This window comes from Ailuropoda melanoleuca, chromosome 9 (genome assembly GCF_002007445.2).
Source record: "Ailuropoda melanoleuca isolate Jingjing chromosome 9, ASM200744v2, whole genome shotgun sequence".
Classification (NCBI taxonomy): domain Eukaryota; kingdom Metazoa; phylum Chordata; class Mammalia; order Carnivora; family Ursidae; genus Ailuropoda; species Ailuropoda melanoleuca.
In genome coordinates, this window is record NC_048226.1 from 72,180,033 (window position 1) to 72,206,911 (window position 26,879).

A 26,879-nucleotide genomic window follows, 5' to 3' on the forward strand; every position below is an offset into this window, starting at 1 on the left:
ACCTAGTAGAATTTCTGAGCACGCTATGATGGATTATTGTAATTATTGGGAATGATAATATTTTAATGTGACTTTCTTCCCACCTGTCAGTTGCAATCAAGGCTGCCCAGTATTCTGAAACAGTCTCATTTTGCTAGGTGGCTAGTCTTGTGCAGCCTCTAGAATGCTTAGAATATTAATGCATGGGGAGGAGATTGAATGCTTTCTGTAGTTCCATTACGACAATGTGTTTTTCTTGTTTTAATCAGAAGGCACACAAAACCAAACTGAAATAATTTCTAATAAATTAATGCCAGCGAGAGAAAGGACTTCTTTTGGGGGATAGTGCATCGAAACCATAGAATTTGGCATTTCTTTCTCCTCTCATACTTGGCAATGTATATTAATTTCTGCATAATTTAATTTCTTTCTTGGGTGCTTTTTTCTGAAGTGCTTTGAATTTATATGAATGAAGACAATCTGACATTAAGGTAAAGGTTGGTCTAATTTATAGTAGGCTGCCATAGTAGGAAGTTATTGATTGAGACAATATATGTTGGAAGACACATATATTTGATTTAATATTTACTATGTTGGTCCTTAATATTTCTTGAATGTCCTCATAGTATTGCTTATTTTAATCTTCTTTCCTCTGAATTCTCATTCTTAGATAGATAGATATATTTTTTTTATTATTATTATTCCTTTAAGTGTTCTTTGTCGCCTTCTAGCTCTTACTCCAGAGGGTATGGGTAGGTTTCAGGGATTTCTTTAACCACCTGAAACTGTAGCAATATTTTTCTCATAAATTTATTTATCTAGGGAGTAAGTACTTCTCAAACAGTTTCTTAACCATCCAATTCTTTATCTTCATTTTATTCAATAATTATGCTACCTGTATATAAGCTGGGACTACTTAATTTTGAACATTCCATTTTCCTGTACCAAGTGCATATCATAGAAACAACCACCAAGTGAAAAATTTTCCCACACTTAGGTGCAGCTTTTTTTTTTTTTTTAAGATTTTATTTTTTATTTATTCGACAGAGATAGAGACAGACAGCCAGCGAGAGAGGGAACACAAGCAGGGGGAGTGGGAGAGGAAGAAGCAGGCTCATAGCCGAGGAGCCTGATGTGGGGCTCGATCCCATAATGCCGGGATCACGCCCTGAGCCGAAGGCAGACGCTTAACCGCTGTGCCACCCAGGCGCCCCTAGGTGCAGCTTTTGTAATACAGCTCTTGGTAGTAGCTGAATGAAAGGCTGCACCATGCACTGGGTGGCAATCCGTATTGTCAGGTGTTGTGAATCTTCTTAGCTTCAGCTTTATCTTTAGAGGGCAAAGGTAGCTGTGGTCCATTCAAATGGTTCCCAAGTACCCAGTTATCTCCCTTTCTGAAAATGGAGGTATTACTTTGTGCCCACCCGCATCTCCCAGTAATCTCTGTTCTTCATCGAGTATAAGATGTGGAAGGATGCCTACTCATTCTGAGAGACGATTAACAGCATTGTGGGCCTGACGTACAGCACCATTGTATTCATGGCTTTAGGATGTACAGCTAATTAGTAGCATTTTAAAATGAGGTAAATATTTATATTTATACACATTAAGACTATTAATACTGGCAACTGTGTTTAAATATCTATAAATCAGAGGCAGTTGAGGAGCTGGAATTCAGATTTCCTTACACTTGCCTGCCAAGTGGCCTCAATCAGAAGTAATTTTCTCCATGAGGGCACATGGAGCTCAGTCGTGAGCCTTTTCTGAGTAGATATTATTATTTGTGTCAAATTATGTGTGGTGATTTTTCTGAAGTGGACTTCTGTGCCCACTAATCCATACACACGAGGTTCCTTCATTCCCTCCTTCATTGCTGCTATTAATTATACTTGTGCTTCAAGTATCTCTTACCCTTTTAAAATGTTAGTTTATGGCCACCGATTATCTGTAAGGTTTTCCTGTTAAAGAAACATGCAACATAGACAGTAGGGTGTGATCTGATCTTAAACCATAAATACTATCTATGCATTTTAAGAGAAACCTTTTTTTGCCAGAACCTGATATGATAGCATGGTGAAAGGAATGGTTCGTAATTTCACATTTAAAGCAAATTATATAAATCTGACACTTGCTTTGGGAGAAATACAAGTTGGCCATTAAATCACCTTTCTGTGGCCTGTTCTAAATATTGGCAATGAGATCTCGTGTATTTTGAACAACAAGCTCAAGAATTTTTCACCTTTCATTTGGGCTTTTGTAGTTTGGTTTTGAAAATAAGTGCTTCTTTTCAATTTTATGCTTGAAATTGCATATCGATAGCCAGCGTATAAAATAAAAGAGCCCCTGGAATATAGAATACTATATTATCAATTAAGATCTTACCATAATCTTTGATAAAGAAAATATAAATATACATATATAACCATAACAGGGATGGCTTGGTTAGAGGTTTATTAAGCAGTTTTTTTGTTTCCTATCAAATTTTCACATGAGCTTTTCCATTTAATTTTTACTAAAGCTGTTAAGTTTGAATTTGACATACTATAAAAGCCAATTTGTTGTCATCGACTATTTTAAATAATTGTTCAATTACATATTATCTTGAATAAAAATCCTAAGAATGTTAGCATGTATGCTCAGAATTTAATTTTTTTTAAAAAGAAAACATTTTTATCAATATTGATTTTATTCCTACAATATACATGAATTATCTTTATAATATATAGGCTTTTGTAATTGAAGAGCATCCAGAGATGTGGGGGAAAAAAAGAAATTCACTAAAATAGATGTGAATTATTTAAACTATTTATTTTACAACTAGAGAGTTATTCTTTGTTAGCGAAACTCGGAGCAAATATTCCAGAAAAAATATATATTGTCATTATATATATATAATATATATATATATATATATTGTCTATAACTGATATTAAGGCAGTTTCTTTGCAGACTGATATTTAGTATGGATATAAATTATGTAAATAATTAAATATTAGTAACCAACTATTTTAGTTTTGGTAAAATCTGTAAGAATATCTTCCTGATTTTTCTGGGGAGGGGATCTAATACTTTGTAACATATATTCTCAGTAATCTTAGAAGAGCAACAAGAGGTTTCTCAATTTTTAAAGACATAAATTTTAAGCATTTATAAATAAATAGGCTAATATGTATTAAACATTTCAGAAGATTTTTGTGTTTTATAGATTTATTTGTGAAGGAATGTGTCTGTAACTACCGATGTATATTTTGCATAGTAGTATGGTATATTAATAAAAGATATTTTAAAATCTTGGGTTTTTGCATCAATTTTTTTCACTTATTAGATTCTAATCTTATTCTGGTTAGCTAACTTCCTGAACTTTATCTTCCACATGTACAAAGTAAAAATAGTATTAATTCTCATGCCTGATTCATTGAGTTATTTTAAAGATAACATAAAAAATGCTTTGAGATTTTACTTGAAATCAAATGAGACAGCTTCACATGTCTTATTTTGACCAAAATTGTTATTCCAATTAAGTTGTTTGAAAAAAATATGGAAAATAATCTATTCTATTCTTCATTAGACTCAGAATTAATAATTAGAATTATCAGATAAATGTTCTGATTATAATATTTTACAATATTACTATTTGTGTATTCTTTGCATACTTGCTACTTGACATAATTGTTTTAAGAGTTAAAAAAACTATGCTTTTAAACTTGAAATAATGAGTAAGAGATAAAAATTAATATGAGACCCATGACTTTTGAATGTAGTCTGTGCAAAAATCTGTGATGGGTCTTTTTTATCCTCTCCACCTTGAGTATAAGAAAGTACATTACCAGAGTGTTTGGAATTAAAGCATTCTTTTTCCCTTAACATTTGTTATTTTGGGAAAAAAGAGAAAAAATAAATTGTAAAAAGGACAAAGAAACTCTGTAAGAAATTTTTGGTTGGATGTCCCTTAATTTAAATCCATGCAACTAATTTTGTCCATGAGGGTTTCAATATGAATTCTGCCCTTTTGAAAACTTGCTTTTGGGAAAACCACAGATACACTACTGTGCTGTATGTACCCCTTTCCTGTTTGCCCTCACATATATAAAATTTTAACATGTGCACTACTTTTAAATTATAAGATTTCTTCTTTGGCCCTGAAAATTTCCCAGAGCATTTCTGAGAAGTAAGAGAGAGACCACCAAAGCCTTTTCAGTAGTTAGCCTGTCTGATGAGACTGTGGGTGTGAGTGACAATTAGTACAAATTACCATAATTGTGTTCTTTGGATAAAATGCTACATTGCTTCTTTTAGGAACAAATGCAGACTTCTGCTTAGTAAAATGAGTTGGACACTTTGCTTCTCTGGGGCGGTCAGAGATTCACAACCAGCCATGTGGTATCCCCACGTAAAGTCCACTTTAGACCCATCTGAACAACGACAGCCCTCCCTTTCCTTTCAATAAAATAGGTCCATTAATGTAGTGCACCTCACTCTCATTCACTCTAAGGGAGTTGTATTTTTATTACTGAAAAAGTATCACATAAATACAAATTACATTTTTTCATTAGAAAACTACTTTTCGTTTCAGAAAAAATTCAATTAATCATGAATAGGGTTATGCTTTCATCAGGGAGAGAAATATGTAATTTTTCTTCAAGCCTCAAACACATATAATGAAATCTTTTCTTGGAATCCACTCTTCAGATGGATTTTTAAAAGTATAGACTTTATTAAAATCTCAGTTCAATTAAAATGCATTCAATTACTTTAAATCTTTATTAAAATCTCAGGTAAAATTGTACAACGATGTAAAAGAGACTTGTACTCTTTACCAGGCAGTTAATTCTAACAAATGAACATAAAGTGCACAGTTTTGCTCTTCGGGAGAGAATTTAAAAAAATGAAGAAGAAGAAGAAGCTGCTTTGGGTTTGGAATTGGGGGTGGGGAAGGGTTGGAGATGGAGGTGGCTTTCTGTGGAGTAACTCCAGGCACTGGTTTCCTTCCACTTCTCATTATAGGTCATTGTTTCTTGTGGTTATGAGGGTGGCATTATCCTGTGTGAGTCCCCTTGCTGATAGTGCTTGGCCTATTTATAGAATACATTTTTTCTCACCACTTTAATCAAAAGACTCTATTATAAAGGATTTTATTTCACTGTCGTCTTTGGATGTTTTTGGTACAGTGTCCCTGATTCTTTTTCAAGGGCCGCTAGAAGATGCCATTGAAGAGGAAGATGAAGAGTGTCCATCAGAGGAAACAGACATCGTCTCAAAAGGGGACTTTCCATTGGAGGAAAGCTTTTCTACAGAATTTGGGCCTGAAAATCTGAGCTGTGACGAAGTGGAATACTTTTGTAACAAAGGTAATCATTAATGGCTAGATGCAATCTGTGAGTCCGTTTACTCAGATGATTTTTAAAGTTTAAAAAATGCACTGACAGCATGCAATAAAAATGCTCAAAGTGCTGAAAATGTAATTCAAGTGTCTGAAAATACCTGCAGAATTTTTTAAACATAAAATGCTGTTTTGAGGGCTAAACGAAGTAATCCCACTTTAGTAAGTCATTTTGTATATTTAAAAAATATTTTCATGTTTATTGGCCAATTCATTCTAATATATTTTATTTGTATCATGTATTCATTTATTCTTTTGCAATTATTTCATGAATACCAGTTGTTTGCAAGGCACTGAGTATAAGCACTGAATAGGGCAGTTGGTTCCAGCCCCAAGGTTCTGGCTCACTCCTTTTAAAAACTGAATGCTTAAGGGGCACCTGCCTGGCTCAGTCGGTAGAACATGTGACTCTTGATCTCTGGGTTTTGAGTTTGAGCCCCATAGTGGGCTTAGAGTTTACTTAATAATAAATAAATAAATAAATAAATAAATAAATAAATAAATAAACTGAATGCTTTAGGTAGTTTGACATTGACTTTTAAAACTGAGACTGGTACTTTTTAATACTGTGTCAAATAAGAAAATACACACTATTTTCCCATCCTAGATTGTCTTTTAACACATTAACATTATGCTGGAAGAAACACCTGAGACAATGTATGCCAGTTTATTTCCACCCTTGACTTTGAGACAGGTGGCCTTGCCAGTAACCATGTCTTCATTGAGCAGGTGTACTCATTTGCTTGCTTTTCTCAAAAGTGTGTCCAAGGTTTCTCATGTTTTAAATTTTTTTTTCTTATTTAACTGTTCTGTCTTCGTAAGTAAGATGGGTCCTCTGTCGCCTCCTAAGTGTTTAGGTCACTTAGTTGGTTTAGAACAGCTGCTTTTGCTGAGTTTACCATGACCGTTTCCTGGAGGGCATGACTGTGTGTCTATCTCTGTATGTCTGTGTCTGTGTTATTTACCATTTTTATTTGGATGCCTGTATTTTTTAGGCAGAGAAATGATGTGAAACCAAGTTTTTTAATGTGTGTAAGTTTGTTGATCAGACTTGACAGCCTGTAATTAAGAATGATGGTCTAGCTTCCCCCAAAACCACCAATACTCATCTCAGGGGCCACATATACATTTGATATACATTGTTAAAATTCCAGTATGACTTTCTGTTGCTGGTGTGTTAGAAACAAAAGAAGTCAGCCAGTTCTCATCCCTGTGGTCAGTAGAACACTAAAAACTGTGGAAATGGAATGGCCGCATTCTGCCCTGAAGTTAAGAAAACCTCCTTGACCATTAACTCTTGAAGACCTCAAGGTGACTTAGTAACCTGGCCCTTGTCTCCCACATTGGAAGCTTTCCGTTGAAAATGAGAATGCTATGGCCTGAGTAGTCCTTCTTTGGTAGTGTTGACTTAGACTTCAGACCAAATTAGTATTTTTGTAGTTGTTGTGGGTGCTAGAACCGTTTCTTGATTATAGCAGCCACAGCAATACATGTAAAAGCTGGCTGAAAATGAGCAGTGTTTAAATCTGTATTTGAAGAGATTTCATGTTCCCTCTCTTTCAGGAAATATATTTTTAAATCATGGTAGAGTACCTGCCTTATGTTATAGGATTACAATAAATAGAAAGAACCAAGAGTTAGCATGTACCACTTATTCTTCTTGTTCTTATAAAAAGAGTTAGTATGTGGATTCAGCCATCTTTATCAATTTCTTTAATCCAGAGAGGCAGTAGTGAAAGATATTACTAGATTACAGTTTTGGGTGATCATTTATGAAGAGCTACGCTTAACAAAAGAATGTAGAACTCCAAGTTTTAAGTTAGTAGTATCTTAGGAGAAAATATATATAATTAAATGTATCATTAAAATACAAATTAATGTAAAATTATCAATAAATGTACAATTAATGTATTACATTTTATAAATAACTTCCTAATGTTTAGTTTGAAACTAGAAAGTAATGATAGGTGGAAATAAGAATTTTCATTTTCACATAATATTTTGCAGAATAAATACAACTGTAACTATTGCAAACTGCTGTTGCCTTATGTAATAGGAAAAGTATTTCATTATTTTACTCTCATAAAATGTGAGGCCAGGAGATTTTCACTGAAGTCGGTAGGAACTGGCAGAAAAGAGAGCCAGCGCTTTGACAGATACTGCATCCCCTTGAGATCATAGTAGGGATTCTGTCCATTTTTCACTTAAGTTGATTAGCTACAATCGGAAGAGAAAATTTTCTCTCTGTAAAACTAGAAACTAATCTTTCTGTAGAAATTCACATATTAGTCTCAGTGACACACAATTATGTTTTCTTCCGAGTTGCAGGGAAGAAGATAGGTTTAGCATTAAAAGAGTGTAAGTATGTAAATGGTTAATGATGCCACCATCATGATGCAGGAGTGTATAAGAACTGTTCTCATGGGGGCGCCTGGGTGGCACAGCGGGTTAAGCATCTGCCTTCGGCTCAGGGAGTGATCCTGGTGTTATGGGATCTAGCCCCACATCAGGCTCCTCTGCTATGAGCCTGCTTCTTCCTCTCCCACTCCCCCTGCTTGTGTTTCCTCTCTCTCTGGCTCTCTATCTCTGTCAAATAAATAAAATCTTTAAAAAAAAAAAAAAAAGAACTGTTCTCATGAAGAAAAATATGTTCAGCTTGGGGTCACTGATGAAGCATATTTTTGCACATATTTTAAGTCATTTACAACAACATAAAAATTGTGTGTGTGTGTGTGTACATGAAAAAGAATTGGATTCTTTGGAAAGTTTCTTCAGCTAAAGATCTAGACATGATTAAAATCTAGCAAGGACATGGTTTCTTTACTGAGTTCCAGGGATAATGCTTTTGAACATCAAATGCTTTCTTTGTATTAAACAAAGGATAGTAGTTTAAAAACCCAGATCAAAAAACATGGTTAAAATATCTTCAGTGTTCCATACAAGGTATTCGGACAGTCAGTGGAGGGTACTGAGGATACACATAAAGTTACAATCTATCGTCATTTGTATTTTAGCAACTGTGCTGTGTATAAAAGCAATCATAAGCCATTGTGACTTTCCTTTTTATTAAAAAAAAAGTAGGAAAATCTCTCTGCTTTTTGTGTATCTATGAAGACATAGCTTTTCATAAGTAAAAGTTCCTACTTCCTTTTGAAGTTGAGCTGCATCATACAGGATATTTTCAGTATTTAAAATGATTTTGCTCTTATTGTTGTGGTATTTTCCTCACTTTCATATCGATACTGTCTATTTCCTTGTCAAAGGGCAGACCTTTTTACAAGTCTTGAAGCATTTATTAGTATTATTGCTAGTCATTATAAAACATAGGATTAAATATGACTCAAATCACTGTCATAATGTAATATTCCACAGAAATGTCAAAATGTTGGTCAGAATTTTATGTCAACATGAAATGTGCAAAATTCTTAATCATATGAATCTAAGTCATAAATATTCACAATTAAAAGTGAAAAAGAACACCTTTAATAAACCCTTGTTAGAGTTGCAGGCCTAAAATTGGAACCTGACAGTTCTGTTGAAGTTTGTTATATAACTTCTTACTTTGTGTGAGCTGCATATTTCATGTCTCTATTTTTCATCTTCCAAATGAATGAAATGAACTCTTTATTAAAAGATGCTCTTCTCAAAGTTGCTTGCTATCCTTAGATTTTAAGAATTTCAGCAAAATATAAAGCAATACTTAGAATTTGCATCATCCTCTTTTGTGCAATGAGTTTAGATCATTTGGCATCTTGCCTTACAGTATCTCTGAGAGGAAGGAAACAAGCAAGAATTATTTCCTTGAATTTACAGATGACGAAGACATCAAGGCTGGGTCCATAAGTGCTACACGTTTCCTGTGGCACTGGACTATGTGCTTCGGTGATTTGTTTTCTGCCTTTCTTCTGGTTTATATAGTCAACATGGAAGTACATCAGTGCATGTTTCGAACTAAGCAAACTAATATAAATTGAAACCTAGGTGGCCTGGAAAGCAACTGGGGGAGTTTTTAGTATGTTCCTGCTGGCAGGTGGGAACTCTTCTATATTCTGTATTAGCAATTCCTGGATAAACACAGAGACAATAAGTTTCATGGTGGGGTTGACATGGAGCAGTTCTAAAACTGGTCTGCTATTATTGATTATTTGCAGGAAGAGTTCACTCATTGAAATACTCAAGTTTGTTAATGACTGAAATTAAATAAACATTCTTGGGATACATTCCAAGAGAGTGTCACAGGATGTGTGAACAGGAAGAGAAGTGTCAGGTCAATATCACTGTAGGGTAGGAGAACATACTATTATTAAAAAAAAAAAAAAGAAAATTCCAAAGAAATGATGTCAGTGAATTTTGAATTATTAATGATTATCTAGAAAAGGTAGTGAGGGTCCCTACAAAGTGTTTCCTGGTGACATCATCTCTAAACAAAGGCTGAAGGAGAAAATGATGCCATCAAAGTTGATTTTGGAAGAGAAACAAACCTTACTTTGAATCATAGGATCTATGTATGGAGAATGGTCAGAGAAATCACTGGGTGAAGTGCTTAGCCTAGAAAGATGAATTAATATTAGGTGTCTTCAATCTGGAAAGATTAAGGTTGAAAAAAAGGGGCATAATGGAAATCCACAAAATAAGGTGACCGATACGGTGTAACAATGGACATTCTTACCACATTTGAAAATATTTGACACAGGTTGTTTGCAGAAATTAAAGGATATATTTTTATTTTAAAGGAATTTTAAAATAGAAAAAATGCATAGCATATTAAAGAAAATCTGACTTACTCAGACTTGGGTTTAACTCTAGCCCAGACGTAATTAATATGAACCCAAAAGCAAACATAAACAGATATTTAATGAGATTGGCAGAAGCTTCCAATTCTGTTCAATAGATAAAATCAATTCAACTTAACCCATATATTAAGCATCTGGTATGTGCCAGACCCTCTTCTCGGTGTTGTGGATACAGCAGTAGACAAAAGTCAATCTCATTCTCAGGGAGAGAGACAGACAATGAATAAGCAAACTCATATTGTATAATATGATGGGTGACGTTGAGCACTATGAAGAAAAGCAAAACAGGTTAAGGGTAATAGAATGATTGTGTGAGAGAGAGAGAGAGAAAGAGCGAAAGCGAGAGAAGAGAAGGGGAGAGACAAGAGAAGAGGAGAAGAGAAGAGAAGAGAAAGGGGAGAAAGAGAGAGAGAGATTTTATAAGAGTGAAGGAGAAGGTGAACTTTGAGCAGAGACCTGAGGAAAGGGAGTGAGCTCCCAGTACTCAGGGTGGAATCTATCTTACCTATGAGGCTGGTGTCGCAGGAAGCCAGAAGAGGACAGCAGAGAGCTGGGGAGTAGGAGAGGTGTAGTGATACCTGTGCAACTTGCTCTAGGAATCTGTTGGATTTCCACCACAATGGAAGGCTTGAGTGAGCCACAGAGGGGGGCTAAGTTGTAAGTGGGAGAAGGGGCATGGTCCTGACATGTTTGTTTATACCTAGCAAAGAAAGGCTTGAAGAAAGTAAAGGTTCCAGTAGGAAATGGAAACAAGCAATTTGGGGAAGCTGTCAGGAGATACAGATAACCCCAATCAGAATCCTCCCTTTAGCCAGGGGCTTGATGAGACTCCATCTGCAGCTCATTAATGTAGTTTCCGGAAGAGCAGTTTGGGGTGTTTGAGGATGATATGAGTCACTTTGCTCCCTTCCACAATACCACATCCTTGTATTAGAAAGATAAAGTGCAGAAGATGTGAGTATCAGCGTTGGTTTTATCATTGTGCTTAGTAACTCTTTCTGCCAATGGGTTGCCAGACTCATTGAAATGTCCCTCCCCCACATTCCATTTCTTTCTTTCTCTCAGTTTATGTACTTTTGTAGTTTCGTTTAAAAATTAAGAAATAACTTAGGAAAAGCCGTATTTCTCTTTGGTAACAAACCGGAGCCTAGATTATTGGCATTTATCCCTCTTTTCCAGGTTAAGGTAAAGCAACAAAAATATTATCTAGATCCTTAATGCTGAAAGAAGAAAAAAGAACACCATGCAGATTTGGTTGTGGGAATAGAAACTGCTTGTTTTTTCATTCAATCCAGTGTCAAACATCTGCCCTGTTTTGTTTCCTATTTTCTTTTTATTTTATTATTATTATTTTTAGTTCAGAAAGTCTATTTACTTGTATTTCATAAACGCTTCTCAATCAGTGATGCTTTCTTTCCTCCTCACTTCTGCTTTTAATGACATGCTTTTGCCTCCTCTGATGCTTGGGCAACTGGAGTCAAATCTGCAAAAGGCAGTTCTACCAAAATCACTTTGAGTTCAATAAAGTAGGAGATCTTTATAGGCAACTTAGTTCCTTTTTTCTTAACGGGATTAAGAAGCTGAGCTTTTAAAATTCTTGCATATAACACTGACATTTCCAGGGTGTGTTTGGACCAGGGAGTTCAAAGAGAAGGCATAAAAAAGAAAAGCCAATATGACTTTGTTTTTTACCTTGCTGGAGGAACTGTTTGTGCAAATCGCCTATAAGCTTATTGACCTGAATCTTTGACTCCTTGTTTTCTCTGGATTTGGCTGGAGTGGAGACACTGATGGAGCCCTGATAGAGTTGATTGAACAGCCCCCAGCTTTGCTTGGCACAGACCTCCCTTCCCTTCTGCACCACCTCCCCCTCCCTCCACATGACATTATTGTTCCTTGGCAAACTCTGTTTTCCTGGATCTAGGACTTTTTTTTTTTTTTACATTTATTTTAAAATCCTTAAATTTTTCTTACGTAAGTCATCTAACAATGCAAAATGGAAAGGAATTCTTTTTAGAATGTACAAATAGAGACTGTATTTATGTTGGGCTTCTACAATTTTTATCTCATGAGATTGGAAGAAAAAAAATAATATCTACGACATTGTAGTATCACCCTTTTATGGCCATCTTAAAGTCCCCCAAACATAGCTTTTGTTTGGAATCAGATAGATTTTGTTCTTAAACCGCAATTATTGGAAAAAATGAGAGAATATTTGAAGGCATTTTTTTTCTTACAGGGACTCAGTGTTTTCTTGGTTTCGATGGAACCAGAGGGTGTACAGATGTTGTCCATGACTTACGTAGTGCTTTATATATGAGGGTCCGATGAAGCTTTGTCTGTCTACCTCATCTCTGATCCCAGATATATCATCTTAATACATTCAATAAAATTAAAATGATTGATTTTATTCAGTGCTGAAATGACTCATGATGATATCATTTATATGAAACATGTATGATAATATAGACTACATTTTTGCATATTATAAACTCAAGTTACTGTTTTGTCTGTAAGCTGACCACCAACAGATCTTCAGTGTGCAGGCTACTGAAGATATTTTTGAAATAGGTTACGACTTGATAAAATATTTAATAACCTAATTCTCTCATTATTTATGAAATAATTTCATATGGTAATAAAGTGGATTACATTCTGCTTCTACCTGGACTACATAAGATGTCAAGAGATATTTGCCCAAGTTTTAGTTATATTCTTATTTTACATCAGCATCGTGTTGATAATAAAATTTGAAAATTAATATAAAATCATGTTTTACCATTTAGAGGAATTGCGTTTTTGGTTTTATGTTTAAGGTTTTTGTAAGTGAAAGAACATTTTTTTGACCTGCGAAATTTACTTCAGTTTGTTGTTTTTCCTTCAATGTTGAAAGTCAGAAGAAGAGTAAAAATTTATTTAATTTCTTGGTACTATATATATATGTGTATATATATGATATGTGATACAATAATATAAATGGTGATATGTAATATATATAGCATCTGGATATTAAAAGATATCTGCATTGTTCATTGACTTTTTTTACTTTTAATCTAAATACTGAATTAATTAATCATTAATTTTAGCTGAGTACTATAAGGGAGAACTACTTATTTATAAGTCCTTTTGTTGTTACATTTTTTCAGTGATATTTTGCGTAGAATGAAGAGCCCATGTTTCTTGGAGAAAATAGTTTTGATCAAGTTGTAATTGTATAAATAGCTATTTTTATTAAAAATCCTTTTTTTCTATTTTATTTTGTTTAAAAACATACATATAACAATTCATACAGGTCTACATTAATATTTGCTAGTCATTTACATATACTTTTATTTTTTTATATAATGAAAATTTAAATTATGAACATAGCATTAGCATTAGAGAACCCTGGGAAGCTAATTTATTTTAATTATATGGAATTAACGTGGCTGACAACCTTGCACCTGACTGTTGGTCGCATTATGGTTTTAGATAAAATGTTATCATTTTCAGAGACTGATCTCTTAGAAGGAGCCATGTCTCCTCTACTTCTTATCCTTAAATTTCGTAAGTGATTTGAGAAAAATTTCTTTGTTCTGCACTAACATATTTGAGGTTTAAATCAAATAAGATTTTCAAAGTTCTCAATGTCCTAATATAAAATTCATATCTTCTTGTGAGTNAATTAACGTGGCTGACAACCTTGCACCTGACTGTTGGTCGCATTATGGTTTTAGATAAAATGTTATCATTTTCAGAGACTGATCTCTTAGAAGGAGCCATGTCTCCTCTACTTCTTATCCTTAAATTTCGTAAGTGATTTGAGAAAAATTTCTTTGTTCTGCACTAACATATTTGAGGTTTAAATCAAATAAGATTTTCAAAGTTCTCAATGTCCTAATATAAAATTCATATCTTCTTGTGAGTATGTAAAACGTCTCACAATGTTTTGATTATCATTTGAGAAGCAACAGGAAGCATGAAAGAATTTGCCCCTCCACTACCTGGTGGGATAATCTTTCTCTCTGGTGGGCCTAAATGTAGAATGTATAAAAGGAAGTGAACGCTGTGGTACGGATGAATTTAATTATAGTCATAAAGTCAGTCACTTTTTTGTTGTTCTTAAAAGGTCAGGTAAAAATAACTGGATGTGTTATACCAGTGGAGTAAATACTGATAAGGAATGCAGATCTCTTTTGGCTCCTTTTTTGTAGTTCAGTGAGTTTCCAGAGATTGGCATTGAGACTACGTACCAATTATAATAATTATAATAATGGTAATAACAACTTTCATTTGCCGACTGCTCCTGAAAGTCAGAGATCTTGCGGCACGTGTATCATCTCTAATCAACTGACCGTCCTGCAGGGTAGGTGCTGTTTTCACCTGTGACTTTCAGAGGGTCAGTAACTTGGCTAAAGTCACAGAACTACTAAAGATTAATACCGAATTAAAACTCAGGTGGTTATACTTATGGAAATAGAGAACTGGTTTTGTTTTCTGGTGTCTATCACTATAATTCCTGTAGAAGGAAATGAACACATCTGAAGAAGCCTGGGCATAGAAAACATAAAACGGACTTTTTCCAAGGTATTTCTAATTTGGCATTTTCTAATTAAACACTTACAAAGCCTGACGTGTCAGTCAAGAATAAGGGTACATGTTAAGAAAAAGAAATAAAAAAGAAAGGCTCAAGTAAAGGAATTAGAGGTGTGCTTAAAATATTTCTAGTTAAAGACTCTGTCAGTACAAGCTAGCTTTCGGTAAGTGAAGTTGGCATTTTGATATAATGAGAGGGCTATACTGAATGGTCTTTAGACTCATTATACTAACTGAATGATTGCATTGCCCTGATTTGGTGGCGTGAAATAAGCCACAGTTTCTCACTGCCTGTTTCGTGCGAAGTTGTTTTCAGGTAATCCAAATGAGTGGGGACAACCCAAAATGGGTGTACTTGGGCCACAGCCAGTACAAAAACAACAAATGTTTACAAATCCATAAAAACTATTTGAATAGGAATTTCAGCCCTGTAGAAATGTTTGCAAAGAGAACTCTTTAAAACAGCTTGACCTTAACACAAAATGAGACCCAATAAAAAGCGGAGAAAGGAAGGAAGGAAGAGGGGAAGAGGGCATTGTTTGGAGGGAAAGCTCTGGGCACTGTGGAAACTTTTCACTTTTCTGAAGGAAATGCAGTGCAGCAGATGGCAAGAGTGGAAGTGAGATAAACATAGGAACTGGAAAAGTAAGCAATACATTCTAACAGGTTCTGTATCAGAGATCTGGAGAAGCGGAAAGATTAGACAAGGAACTGTTCTGAAACTTGACAGTGGCTGTATCTTACCACGTCTTACGTACATACCGGAGATGGAAAGTGGAGTAGCTCAGACAGTAGGCTGTGAGTCTATTTTTCTGACAGTGAGAAAGGAAGGTCTCTTTAAGGATTATTTTTCAAGATAGAGATTTATCAAGGTAGAAATCTACAGATATATAAAACACGTTGCCCCCCTACCTATTTAACAATGGGATGTGATGTCATTTCTCTTGTTGCACAGAATTAGCACAAGACAGTCTATTTTTTATTTAGATAGCTTTTTAAAAAATGCAAATTATGGTCCAGTCTAGTTAACCAACACTGAGAACCTATGTGACTTGTTTTTGGCCATAGAAGCATTGATATGTGTGAGTGTTTATACATGACCACACATGTACAGAGACATAAAGGGGAATTTATAAAGAATGTTCTCATTTCTTAAAAGATACAGTCATCTAGGAAGGAAAGGAAAACAGGTATAGGTGAGAAAGGGAGTAAATATGAGGAGTGGAGAAAATGTTATGTTTGAGCTGGTAAAGGAAGGAGAATATGTTCATTCTCAAACTTCCTTGTTGAATGTGCATCTTTCTAGTACAGAAGCTATTCACCAGCGCACACCTGCCTCGTCCAACCCTTGAGCCATGTGCTCCTGTATCCTGTCCTGGTGGCTGAATACCAAAGGGAATACTGAAATACAGGCACTCATAACAAGAAACAATTCTACAAAGATATGGAGTGATACTAGGAAAAAAATGGGCAAGGAAAATAGCCTATATCCTAAGGAAAACCCAATTTAGAAAAGAACGATGTTTGCTCTATAATACTGGCAGGAGTGTTAGAGAACTTCTAAGGTAGCCCTAAAAATCAGATCACTAAGAAAAGGAATGAATTTTGAAAATCTACATAAAATATGAATCTTATCTTTAAACTTAACATTGTCAAATCAATATAAGATATATTCATTTCCCTTTTTATTTTATTTAGTAATTGTTTAGCTATTTTGATATCAAATGCTATATGAGCCTAAGACAGTTTGATGCAGTGTAGTCTAGCTTCAGAACTCCTCACTTGCATAGATTCCTTCCATGGCCCTCACCTAATTTTGTAATTATGGCTTTGTATTCTTCTTTTAAAGAGAGCCTCCCAAATTGTGTAAGCTTTAGACTCTAGAAAGCCTGAATCAACTCGTTAGTACCTTTAGTCAATGTGAGTGAGCTCTAGGATATAGCAATGATCAAGAATGTTAAGTTTGGTTTCAAATTCCAAATTTTTGGAAAACCTTGAATAAGATTCCTAAAATGTTTGGCATTTAGATATCTGAATTCCAAATCTATTATCATTATAGGGTAAGTTACCTGTGCCTATACAAGACCACAGATACTCATTAAAGTACTGTGTTAAAAAATTAAAGCAGAGAGGGGAAAAATTCTCCCATGTTTCTAAAAATCTGGAGGATTCTGTGGATACTATCTATGTTTTTCCTGCGTTATCACCAGCAGCCAAGGACCTCTTGCTGGCCCTGAGGGAGGAGGTGGCGTGGGAAGACCTTGTGGTAAAAAGAGTCTAAATGGGTCTTGTGATAACATACTTGGGACTCTGACTTGTGCTAGAAGCTAGATACGGATCTGAGCTGGGATGAGGCTAATGTGACCTAGAATACTTTTTTTTTTTCCTTTTTTGCTCAGATATGCAAACGTCATCAGGATTAGATTCAGCCGTAAGAATAGGTTCCTGGAAGCTTCCACAAAACTCTCCCACTTACATCCCATTGTCCAGAACTTAGTCTTAGGAGTGGTCCACCTCCCTAAAGGGGAGGCTGGCAAATGCGGTCTTTATGATCAGGCAGCCACACGCCCAACTCCAAATTCTATACTATGAATGGTTTTCAGCTTATGCAGAGGGCATAGATTTTATTTGTCTTTACTTCATGACTCAAAGCATTATGTCATCAGTCCATTCAAAATGCATGCTTTATCCAGTTTGATAAATATTTATTGAACATGTACCGTATCAGACATTATGGAGCATGCTGTGGTTACCATGCAAGTAAACACAGGGAAGCCCCTGGCTATTCTGGAGATTACATGATCATGGGGAGGCATATATTAATAAAATAATCACATAAGTGGCACAGGGTGGTTTGACGTAGTGAGGAAAGTGAGAGAAAGTCCTTAAGAATGCAATTCTTGAGCTGGCATCTAATGCTGAATAGGCATTAAGTAGGTGAAAATAAATAATAGTGTTCCAGGTAGACAGGACACCGTGTTGTTGGCAAGGGCTTGATGAACAAGCGAAGAGGGCAATGGAGATTGTAGTGTGAGTTGACCCCAGAGAGATAGGTATGGTTCAGAGAGATGACATTGATCCAAGATGAAGGATAGGAAATGATGAGAAGCATAAGAGAGGAGGACAGATATCTTGAAAGCTGAAGCATTAAATGCAAATCTGAGCTTCCCGTAAGCCATTATAGAGAGAAAAAATGGGGGTAAAGTGTTATTCTGATTGCCAAGCAGTAGGAAGAATAGGGTTTATCAGGAGAAATAATTATTATCCTTTATTTTGAGCTCTGAGAGTCATTCGTCATTAGAGGGTTTGACCTAGTCTTGGATAAAGGGCAAGGGCATTCAGATGTGGACCGAAGTTGTTAGTTGCATTCTCCATTGGGCTTTCGCACTTTGGATGTGTGGCTTGAATAAAGTCTATTTATAATTAGTAAATTATATTGTAGTAATGGAACATGTGGTAATGAGGAATTACTTATGAATCATATTCTTAAATGGATTATGAGAGAGGAGAGGCCTCTTCAGGATGAATCATTTTGTTAAAAAGGAAAGAATAAACAATAAGATTGTGTGGAAAGCAGAGTTCAGATATTACCTTCTTAAATTGGTTTGATCTTTCTGTGTGGATTGGGCTGGTTTATAAAAGAGACCATTTCAGAGATTATGAGATTTGGCTTCACTTTTTGTTGTTGGTGGTGATGATGATTCCCTAAAATGCATGCTGGGTCTGAACCTTGAAGACTGAAGCCAGCAAACTGAAGGAATAGTGGTTTCTTGATAGCAAAACAGATTTGTGAAAGATAAATAACAGTTCTGAATATCCTCACTTATAGATTATCAGGCATTACTTTCTTCTTTGGAGCAAGAAGTGCCTTAATTATATGGAATCCTCCTCTGAATGGAATATAATTGTTACTGTGTGGGGGTTTTTTTTTGGGGGGGTAGGGTGGGAGGTAGGGAGAAGGGGAAAGGATAATAAGAAAAAACACTTACATATATAAAATTTGCAATACACATTTTAGAAGCATCTTTTAAAATAGGGTGTTTTTTATGCTCCACACTTGCTTGTGTATTGACTCTTTCAAGTGCCCATTGAGAGAAATAATGAGAGGCAAAATTCTTGGATGATACACTGCTGAGAATTTGCCTTATTTTATCCTATGTGGAAATTTCCCTTATGCTCCAGGCCTTTAGTGAACTTAAATGTTGAGAAAAGCTCTTTTCACATGGAGGATAATATTCACATCTGGGGTAAGTGTTTAGGATTAAGACTATGAAATGATTTATAAATCACTGTCTTTTCTTCCAAAGTTATTAATACTTTATTTGTGGCTTTTATATAAGTACCATAAACATCAGCATGTTCAGTATCCTCTTACTAGCTATAATAGAATACCGCAAATTACAGTAGGCACCCATTAACTGTAGAGATTGAGTTTCTTCTCAAAATAGCAGACTTAGCTCTGGACCACTGTCATCAACTGATCCAGAATTGTTTCCTCATCCAGGGTCTGAAAATTTAGAGTCCAGTAAATGTGGGCTCTATTCTATTCTTTTGATCTCTTTAATTGTTCATATTCTGGAATATGAGAAAAGGTTATTGCCAAAACAATGACATATTAGGTTAAGGAAATCACATGCCTTTTTGAAAATAATTGTCTACTGAATATAACTATCCAGAGTATGGCAAAACCCTTCATTTTCTTATATACTTGTAGCAAGCCCAAGGGAGACTTGAGTCAGACACTATTACAGCCATCCACAGCGTATTGGGGCTTTTCTTTTCAAGTGGTTGAAATGTTTAGATTTAGGTGTTAGCAAAAAGGGATAACAATTGCATAGTTTTATTTTTGTATCTGGTGATATAACCATATGTACACTTTGGCAACACAGAGTTAACTTACCACGGCACTTTTGTTTGGTTAATCTATTACCAAACTGTTGTTTTAAGCCCAACAATATCATGGGACTATTAGGCAAAGCAAACAAAAACTGAATCTTAAACTTAAATGTCCTCGCCCTTCAATACGAAGCTTGTAGTGTTCTGTTTTTGACTGTTACAGTCCTTTAACCAAAGCTATCTTGTCTGATGATAAAACCATAAGTGTATGAAGCTCACACATTTTTCATCTCTTTTATGACCTTATCTTTCATGAGCGGCTTCTGTGAAGGTATCCTAACTATAGGAAGCACCTGGAAAACATATGTGATATCTACTCTCTGATAAGCAGTGTGAACAAGAAAGTAGATCTGTCACTTCTGAACTGTTCATTGTTAAAAAATACTTTGATGATTCAGCTGATTGCAAAATACATTATAGGGATGACTAACAGCTACAGTAGCACTCCTAGTCAAGAAAGTTCAATAGTTATATTGTACAAGAATTTCTATAAGAGGTTAATATTAATAGGAACTACATGGATTAAAGGAGCAGGGTTGAGAAGGGCTGTTTTCTTGTATGACTGCTCGCAAACACTGCTGCTATTGGTGCTGAAAAAGTGGCTTTCTCAGAACGTGGCAGATCTTTAATTTATACAGGAATGTCTAACATTGAGTGAAAAGATGTTTGTGTTTTTGAAATTATTTTTGCCTAGCAAGGAGAGCCACCGCTTTTAATACCTTGCCAACAATACCTAAAATATGGAATTTAAAGATTCTGTTTCATGTGTTCGAAAGACTATATTCTAGTGCATTCCCCCGAGTCATTTGTGCTGTGTATTATATTGCTCAATAACACCTTCAATTTCCTCCTATAGAGCTCTCATTGATTCTGAAAACTAGACTAAGGAAAATGGAAGGGCCCGCAAAATATGTGTGATATCTTTTAAAAGAGCAACAAAAGAGTTTAATCTTGCAATGGAAAACCATTAACTCCATAGCCATAATTTTAGAAATATTATAGATTTTGTTACCGCTTGACATTTATTCTGTTTCATCTTTTTATGAATTGGTCTTGATATATATAGTGGTTATGCCATTAAATGTGTTTGTGCTTTGCTAAAAATACACTGAAATTTCTATTTAAAAGTATGTGAATAAAGAATTTAGCAAGTAAATGAATGGATGTCAGATGCATTCCCAGCTCTTTCTTTAATTCTCTCCCTAGCACCCTTTTCTCTCTTTTTTCTTCTTTCTACCAACAAAGCTTTTGAAACAATACCTTAACAAACTTGTCATTATTATCTTGGCTATTAATTATTCATGCCATTTTTCATAAGCTACTTAGAGTACTGATTTCAAACATATAAGAATAAAAAAAATGGTTAGAAGAAAAGAAAAACAGTCAATAAAGTCATTTCCATTCAAATCAAGAAGAAGCTGGAGCTGGATTAGTATCAAAATAAAGTTCTATTTATAAATTTTCCACGAGAATAAATATATTGAAAGAGAAGAAGCAACTCCCTGTCATGAGGGGAAAAAATAGTGTTTCTTAAGAGTAATTCAGAGATTTCACATTTGATTAAATTATTTTTTAATCATTTCATTTTTCATTAGTAAAAAGATTAAAAATGAATTAGGTAAAAACATTACCATAAAAACGAGTTAGTTTCCTGAGATAAACTTAGAAGATGAAGAGTCTAAAAGTTGACAAATATGACATATTTTGTTTTATTTATTTAATTTATTTAATTTTTTGTTTTTTAAAAATGTGACATATTTTAGTTATTAAATAGAAATAATGTGCTGAAGGCAATTAATTAGCAAATGTAATGATACTGTAGTAGGTTATGGTAAAAAAGAATGAAACCAAGATCTAATTTTATCACTCATGAGTGAGCAATGGTTATTGATTAAGCATCTATGTGTAGTTGACTTTACCAAGTTCTAAGTCAAATAGTGTACTTTAGAAAAAATCATGCTTATAAATATTATATCCTCAAACATTTCATTTTAACATGTAAGCATAATGAAGAAACAGGCTTATAATGTGGAGAAGAGAAGCAACTGTCAGATCACATCCAGCTCTCTTTGTTGCTTGATATTCAGTAGAGTTTCACTGTAATACCTTTGGGGTTTGGAGTATGGTCACTGGAGTGAGACTGACTTGGGGTCAGTTTTAGAATCTGCCAGGAGTGTGTGGGCATCTTCTCACATATCTGCCTCTTGGCTTACTCTTCTGAAATACAGGGATACCATTGCATGGCAGAATTGATGTGATGTTCGAAAAGCATTTAGCTAGTGCTGAGTGGTACTTAAAAAATGGTAACCGTGTTTAGGTTTAATATAGAATCCAAACTTGAGGACATATTTTCTGCCTTATTCATCTTTATGACTTTAGTATGTGGCACATAGTAGATGTTGAGGTGAATATAAATTTAATTTCAACCCATTTAGTTTTCTGTACTCAAGTGTATCACTTCATGTAACATTCTTATGTTTTTGGTCATCTTTTCCTTTTTGGCATTTTTTTCTTTAAGAAAACATGATTAAGTAATTGATCAAGGGCTCTAAACTATTCTTCTGTCTTAGATTTATTTTTATTAATGTGATATATACTTCACATGTACCCAATTTTAAAATAGCTTAAAACAGTTGCAAAATGTAATTCCTTTTGAGCTGTTAATTGTATACAATCAACTATCTTTACAGTGTGTCTTCAACTAAATACTCTGCAATATTTATTTTCAGTAGTTCTAATTATATGTGCTGCATAATGAAACAAATTAGAGCAAATTGTTCCATGAATCAGGATTATCAATACTGGGTATTGCTCCAGATGTTGGTGCAAGTTGAAATCTAAGCTCTATAGTTCCATTTTGGCAGTTAAGTGACATTTAATGAAAGTATTTTATTATATGAAATTACTAGTTCAATCAAGCCCCTAATAGGCTGCATTATAATATTTTCATTTTGAGTGATTTACCAGATTTCTCTGTGCATCAAGGGTCTGCTGAGATTTGTAGTCATCCTGCTATTTTCTTTTCCCAGTAGATGTAGATGAGGATGACCCCGGGTAAATTTAGCCTAGACTGAATAAAAGAAAGGACTTGATTCATTTAACCATCGTACAGTAGCAGAATTTCTCAAACTGTTTCTCTTAGCATCTTAAAACTTTGTATGAGGGGCGCCTGGGTGGCACAGCGGTTAAGCGTCTGCCTTCAGCTCAGGGCGTGATCCCGGCATTATGGGATCGAGCCCCACATCAGGCTCCTCTGCTATGAGCCTGCTTCTTCCTCTCCCACTCCCCTTGCTTGTGTTTCCCTCTCTCGCTGGCTGTCTCTATCTCTGTCGAATAAATAAAATCTTAAAAAAAAAAAAAGATAAAAATTAAAAAAAAAAAAAAACTTTGTATGGGTTCTACTTTTGCATCATTGAGATGTCTTTAGTTTCATCACCATTTTTTCTGGACAGCAACTTAATTACTGTAATGTTTTTTATATGGCATTTTTTTTGGGAGATGGCTTTCATTTTTAATCTGAGAAATGGTTTTCAATCATGGAGCCTCAGGTCATTAAGCCTACAGAATTCAGGTTATAAGGTCATACCTTCAAAATTTCGGAAATGTTATTGGTTCTTTCCTCCAGGAAACTTCTACTGCACCAAGTTTAGGTGTCACGCCTGTGGGCTCCTGTCACATGTTGGAGTGCTCCCATCAAAGCATTCGCCACATGAGATTGCAGTCTATTGATTTGTCTCTGTTTTAGTCTGTACGTTATATGAGAAAAGGAGCCATCTTTGTTTTATATTCTTGGTTCTCAGCCCAGTGCCTGGGACTCAAAAGTTAATGTATTAATAAAGAACAGTTTATATCATCTCTGTTCAATAAAGATGAACATTTATAAATTCAACTGAATTCTTTTAACATTTAATTTTTGTGATTATTGTGATTACTCTGTAATATAGTCTTCCAAACACGTATTTCCTACTATATTTCTCATTATTTTTCCCTCTAAATATGTAATTTGCCTAATAAAATATTTCAGAGTAGACTTAACTATAGTCTCACAAAATTTTTGGGCAGGAATGTCTGAGACATGGGTCAGAGTGTTGTTATGGAATGAGTAAGGGAGAACTCAAAGACCAGATGTCTAACAAAATGTGTTCATAGAAACCCAATAAATATATGTTGGTTACTGTATTTGTGTCACATGATCATATCAGCCCCCTACTGAAATACCTCTAATGCTTTTCATTGCCTTCAATATGAAGAACTCTGGAATTATACTAGCTTCTCCATGGTCAATGTCATTTTATGCTTCTGGTCTCTGAATTTCTATATCTTATGTGTTTTCATTTGGAATTATTCATGGACTACCTTGATTGTAGGTTTTTATCAGTGGTTACTTCTCTTGTGCATATTACCTAGCTCCTTTACTAGATTATATGGTCCTTAAGAGAAAGTATATATCTCACTGTATCTTCAAAAATATGCATTGTAAATGTTCACGATTGATTAAATTGTGCATGGCACCACATGTTTCCAACAATTTAAATGTAATAGTAAAATTCAGAAAGATTTACTCCTGGGGCGCCTGGGTGGCACAGCGGTTGAGCAGCTGCCTTCAGCTCAGGGCGTGATCCCAGCATTGTGGGATCGAGTCCCACGTCGGGCTCCTCCGCTATGAGCCTGCTTCTTCCTCTCCCACGCCCCCTGCTTGTGTTCCCTCTCTCGCTGTCTGTCTCTATCTCTGTCAAATAAATAAATAAAACCTTTAAAAAAAAAAAAAAGAAAGAAAGATTTACTCCTTTGTGTGGACATCAGGGTGGAATAGTTAGTATCTGAATATAAAATTTAACTTCTCCAAGTGGTTCTATGCAGAATTTTACTATCTGAGCCCTTGGGTATGTAATTTTTAACAGCATGTCTCATGCTTGCTTCATTATGTGTTGCTCTGAGATTATTCAGCTCTTTCAGGTGTGCAGGGTTCTGTATTCAGCTAGAGGGGGTGGGGCATGGCAGAGGCAAGAAAAGGTGTTTTGGAAAGAATGCTAGACTGGCAGGAGAGTCAAATTTAATTCCTAACCTTGAATAAACTGCTGTTTTTGGTGACTTTTATGATGCCCCTTCATGCTCTCCCCTACTCCTACTTCCTGCTTGTTGAAGAAAGGACATCTACGTAAAGCTGCTTCAATCAGTCACCCCTGTGATGGCTGGGAAGCACTTATTGCTCAAGCATGAGAAGGTTCGAGCAAGGTGCCTTGTGCAGATATAAATATGGTAGCTGTAAGATCATACATAAGTGACTGATCCTATCTGTGCATCAATTTTGTAGTCAGTAAATTTCTCTAATTTGGCTCGGATCATCTCCAGAGTCCCCTCCTTGTTTCAAGATTCGTAAGACATGAGAAAAGTGCCTGGAAGGAATAGATGCTGTTTAAAATTATAGGTTGCATTCTCTACTCTTCACTGTTGGGGAGGACGTTTTCCTTTGTAAGCTCCCCTGCATTATTGTCCTGAGTTAAACCTCCATTCAGAAGTGGAAACGCACTCAAAAGCTTACTGGAGTAGATGGCAGAGTCTAGTGTGGATTCTAGTGTCCATGAAGAATGAGGTGTTGTAAAGGTCATATTTCCCCAAATTGGGTCAGGTATCCTGGGGGGTACTCAAGAAGGTTAAGGTGCTATACTGATAATTGCATTAAGTAGCATTGAATCAACCGGTGAGAAAGTTTTCAAGTTTCTTATATTCTTTGTGTTTCAGTGAGAAAGTAGGAAAGTAGGTAGGAAGGGGCTCACTAGACAGGGGCCAGGACAGGCAGGGTTGGGCTGAGTGGCACTTAGCTCAGGGTTCACAGTATTTGAAAATATTAAAAGGAAATAAAGCCTTACTTGTCTATGCAGGCTGAGAACCATCCCTCTTTGTGTCTGAGAAGTGAGAGCAGAACTCTTCCACTGATCTTATAAGAGAATTGGTTGATGTGTCTGTGTTCTGTGTGATCTGCAGAAAGGAGCACAGATTAAAACTCTTATCTTACTCCTGAGCCTTTGCACTTTTCTTATGACACTTGGACCTTGCTTAGCGCTCTTCTTATTATTTGTGAATTTACTCTCTTAAATGGGTTTTACACTACTTCCAAAAAGGCATTGTATTTTTCCATATGTATCTTTCTATACCTATTACAGTTCCTTAAACATGGTAGATACTCAGTATCTATTATTTTGCGGAAACAATTTCATTGCTATTCATGGTGATCATCCTGAAAAGAAGAGAGAACTCAACTTTCGAAGAGCCTTCAATGCCAGACATGGGGTTTGGTGGTGTAGGGTATGTTTTATTCTTTGTTACCCACCAGAGCCAATGATCCTCGGTTATGGAAATTATGACAACGAAGCTGTCAGTGAGCTTCTATGTGCTCTCTACCTTTATTCCACTTTTTAAATGATTCATTTTATAAGGCTATATATAGAAATGAATAGAAAATTTATAGAGTCTAAAGTTCAAAAGTCATCAACATCATATTGATGTCAATTGTAATAGTAATGGTTTCCTGAAAATTTTGTAATTTCTAGGTTACTTGTAAAGATTTTAAGAATGCAGTGCATTTTTTTGTATAATCATATGAAAAGTTAAGTACTATTACAGATTTGGGCAACTGTGTGGAAAACAGTTACTTAATACTTCAGAGAAAGACTAGATGGGCAAGCGATTTAATTTAAAAATTTTGGCATTATTAGATTCAAGGTTTAGTTGCCATGTTTTTGGTATGCATTCTTTTTATTTCTGACATCACATTTTCTTGTATTCTGTGTTCTGATCTCTATTATCATTGATAGTAGGTATATTATGGAGTATTTTTGCGTGTACCATGTCACCATGGATTACTTTCCTATAAAGCAGTTACTTTATCACTTAAAGTGAAGGTATTTATAAATTAGACTTTTTACTTTTAAAATGCAATTGCATTGTTAATATATCTTCTTTGCCATGACTATGCTTTTGCTCAAAATACATTACGTTTTCTTTTCTTATGTGGAAATGAAGGCATGAAACTGTGTGAACTAGCTACACTTTTCAAGAACAAGTATAGCTTGGGGGCCTGGGTAGCTCAGTCGGTTAAATGTCTAACTCCTGACTTCAGTTGAGGTCATGATCTCAGGGTCCTGAGATCCAGCTGCATTGAGCCTGCAACAGGGTCTGTGCTGAGTGTGTAGCCTGCTTAAGATTCTCTCTCCCTCTCCCTCTGCTTCCTGCCCCCCTTATGCTCTCTCTCTCTC

The 26,879-nt window shown here is 35.3% G+C and overlaps 1 protein-coding gene across 2 annotated transcripts in view; it reads left to right on the forward strand.

Moving 5' to 3' along the window:
• Positions 1–26,879, forward strand: part of ZFPM2 (zinc finger protein, FOG family member 2) — a 464,759-nt gene that overhangs the window by 89,420 nt on the left and 348,460 nt on the right. Inside the window, exon 2 of one of the 2 annotated variants that reach the window (XM_034668468.1) lies at positions 5,169–5,327. The exons of the other annotated variant lie outside the window; for it this stretch is intronic. Within the exon in view, the coding sequence (XP_034524359.1) occupies positions 5,169–5,327 (159 nt within the window). The remainder of the gene's footprint in view (positions 1–5,168; positions 5,328–26,879) is intronic. 2 annotated transcript variants of the gene reach the window in all.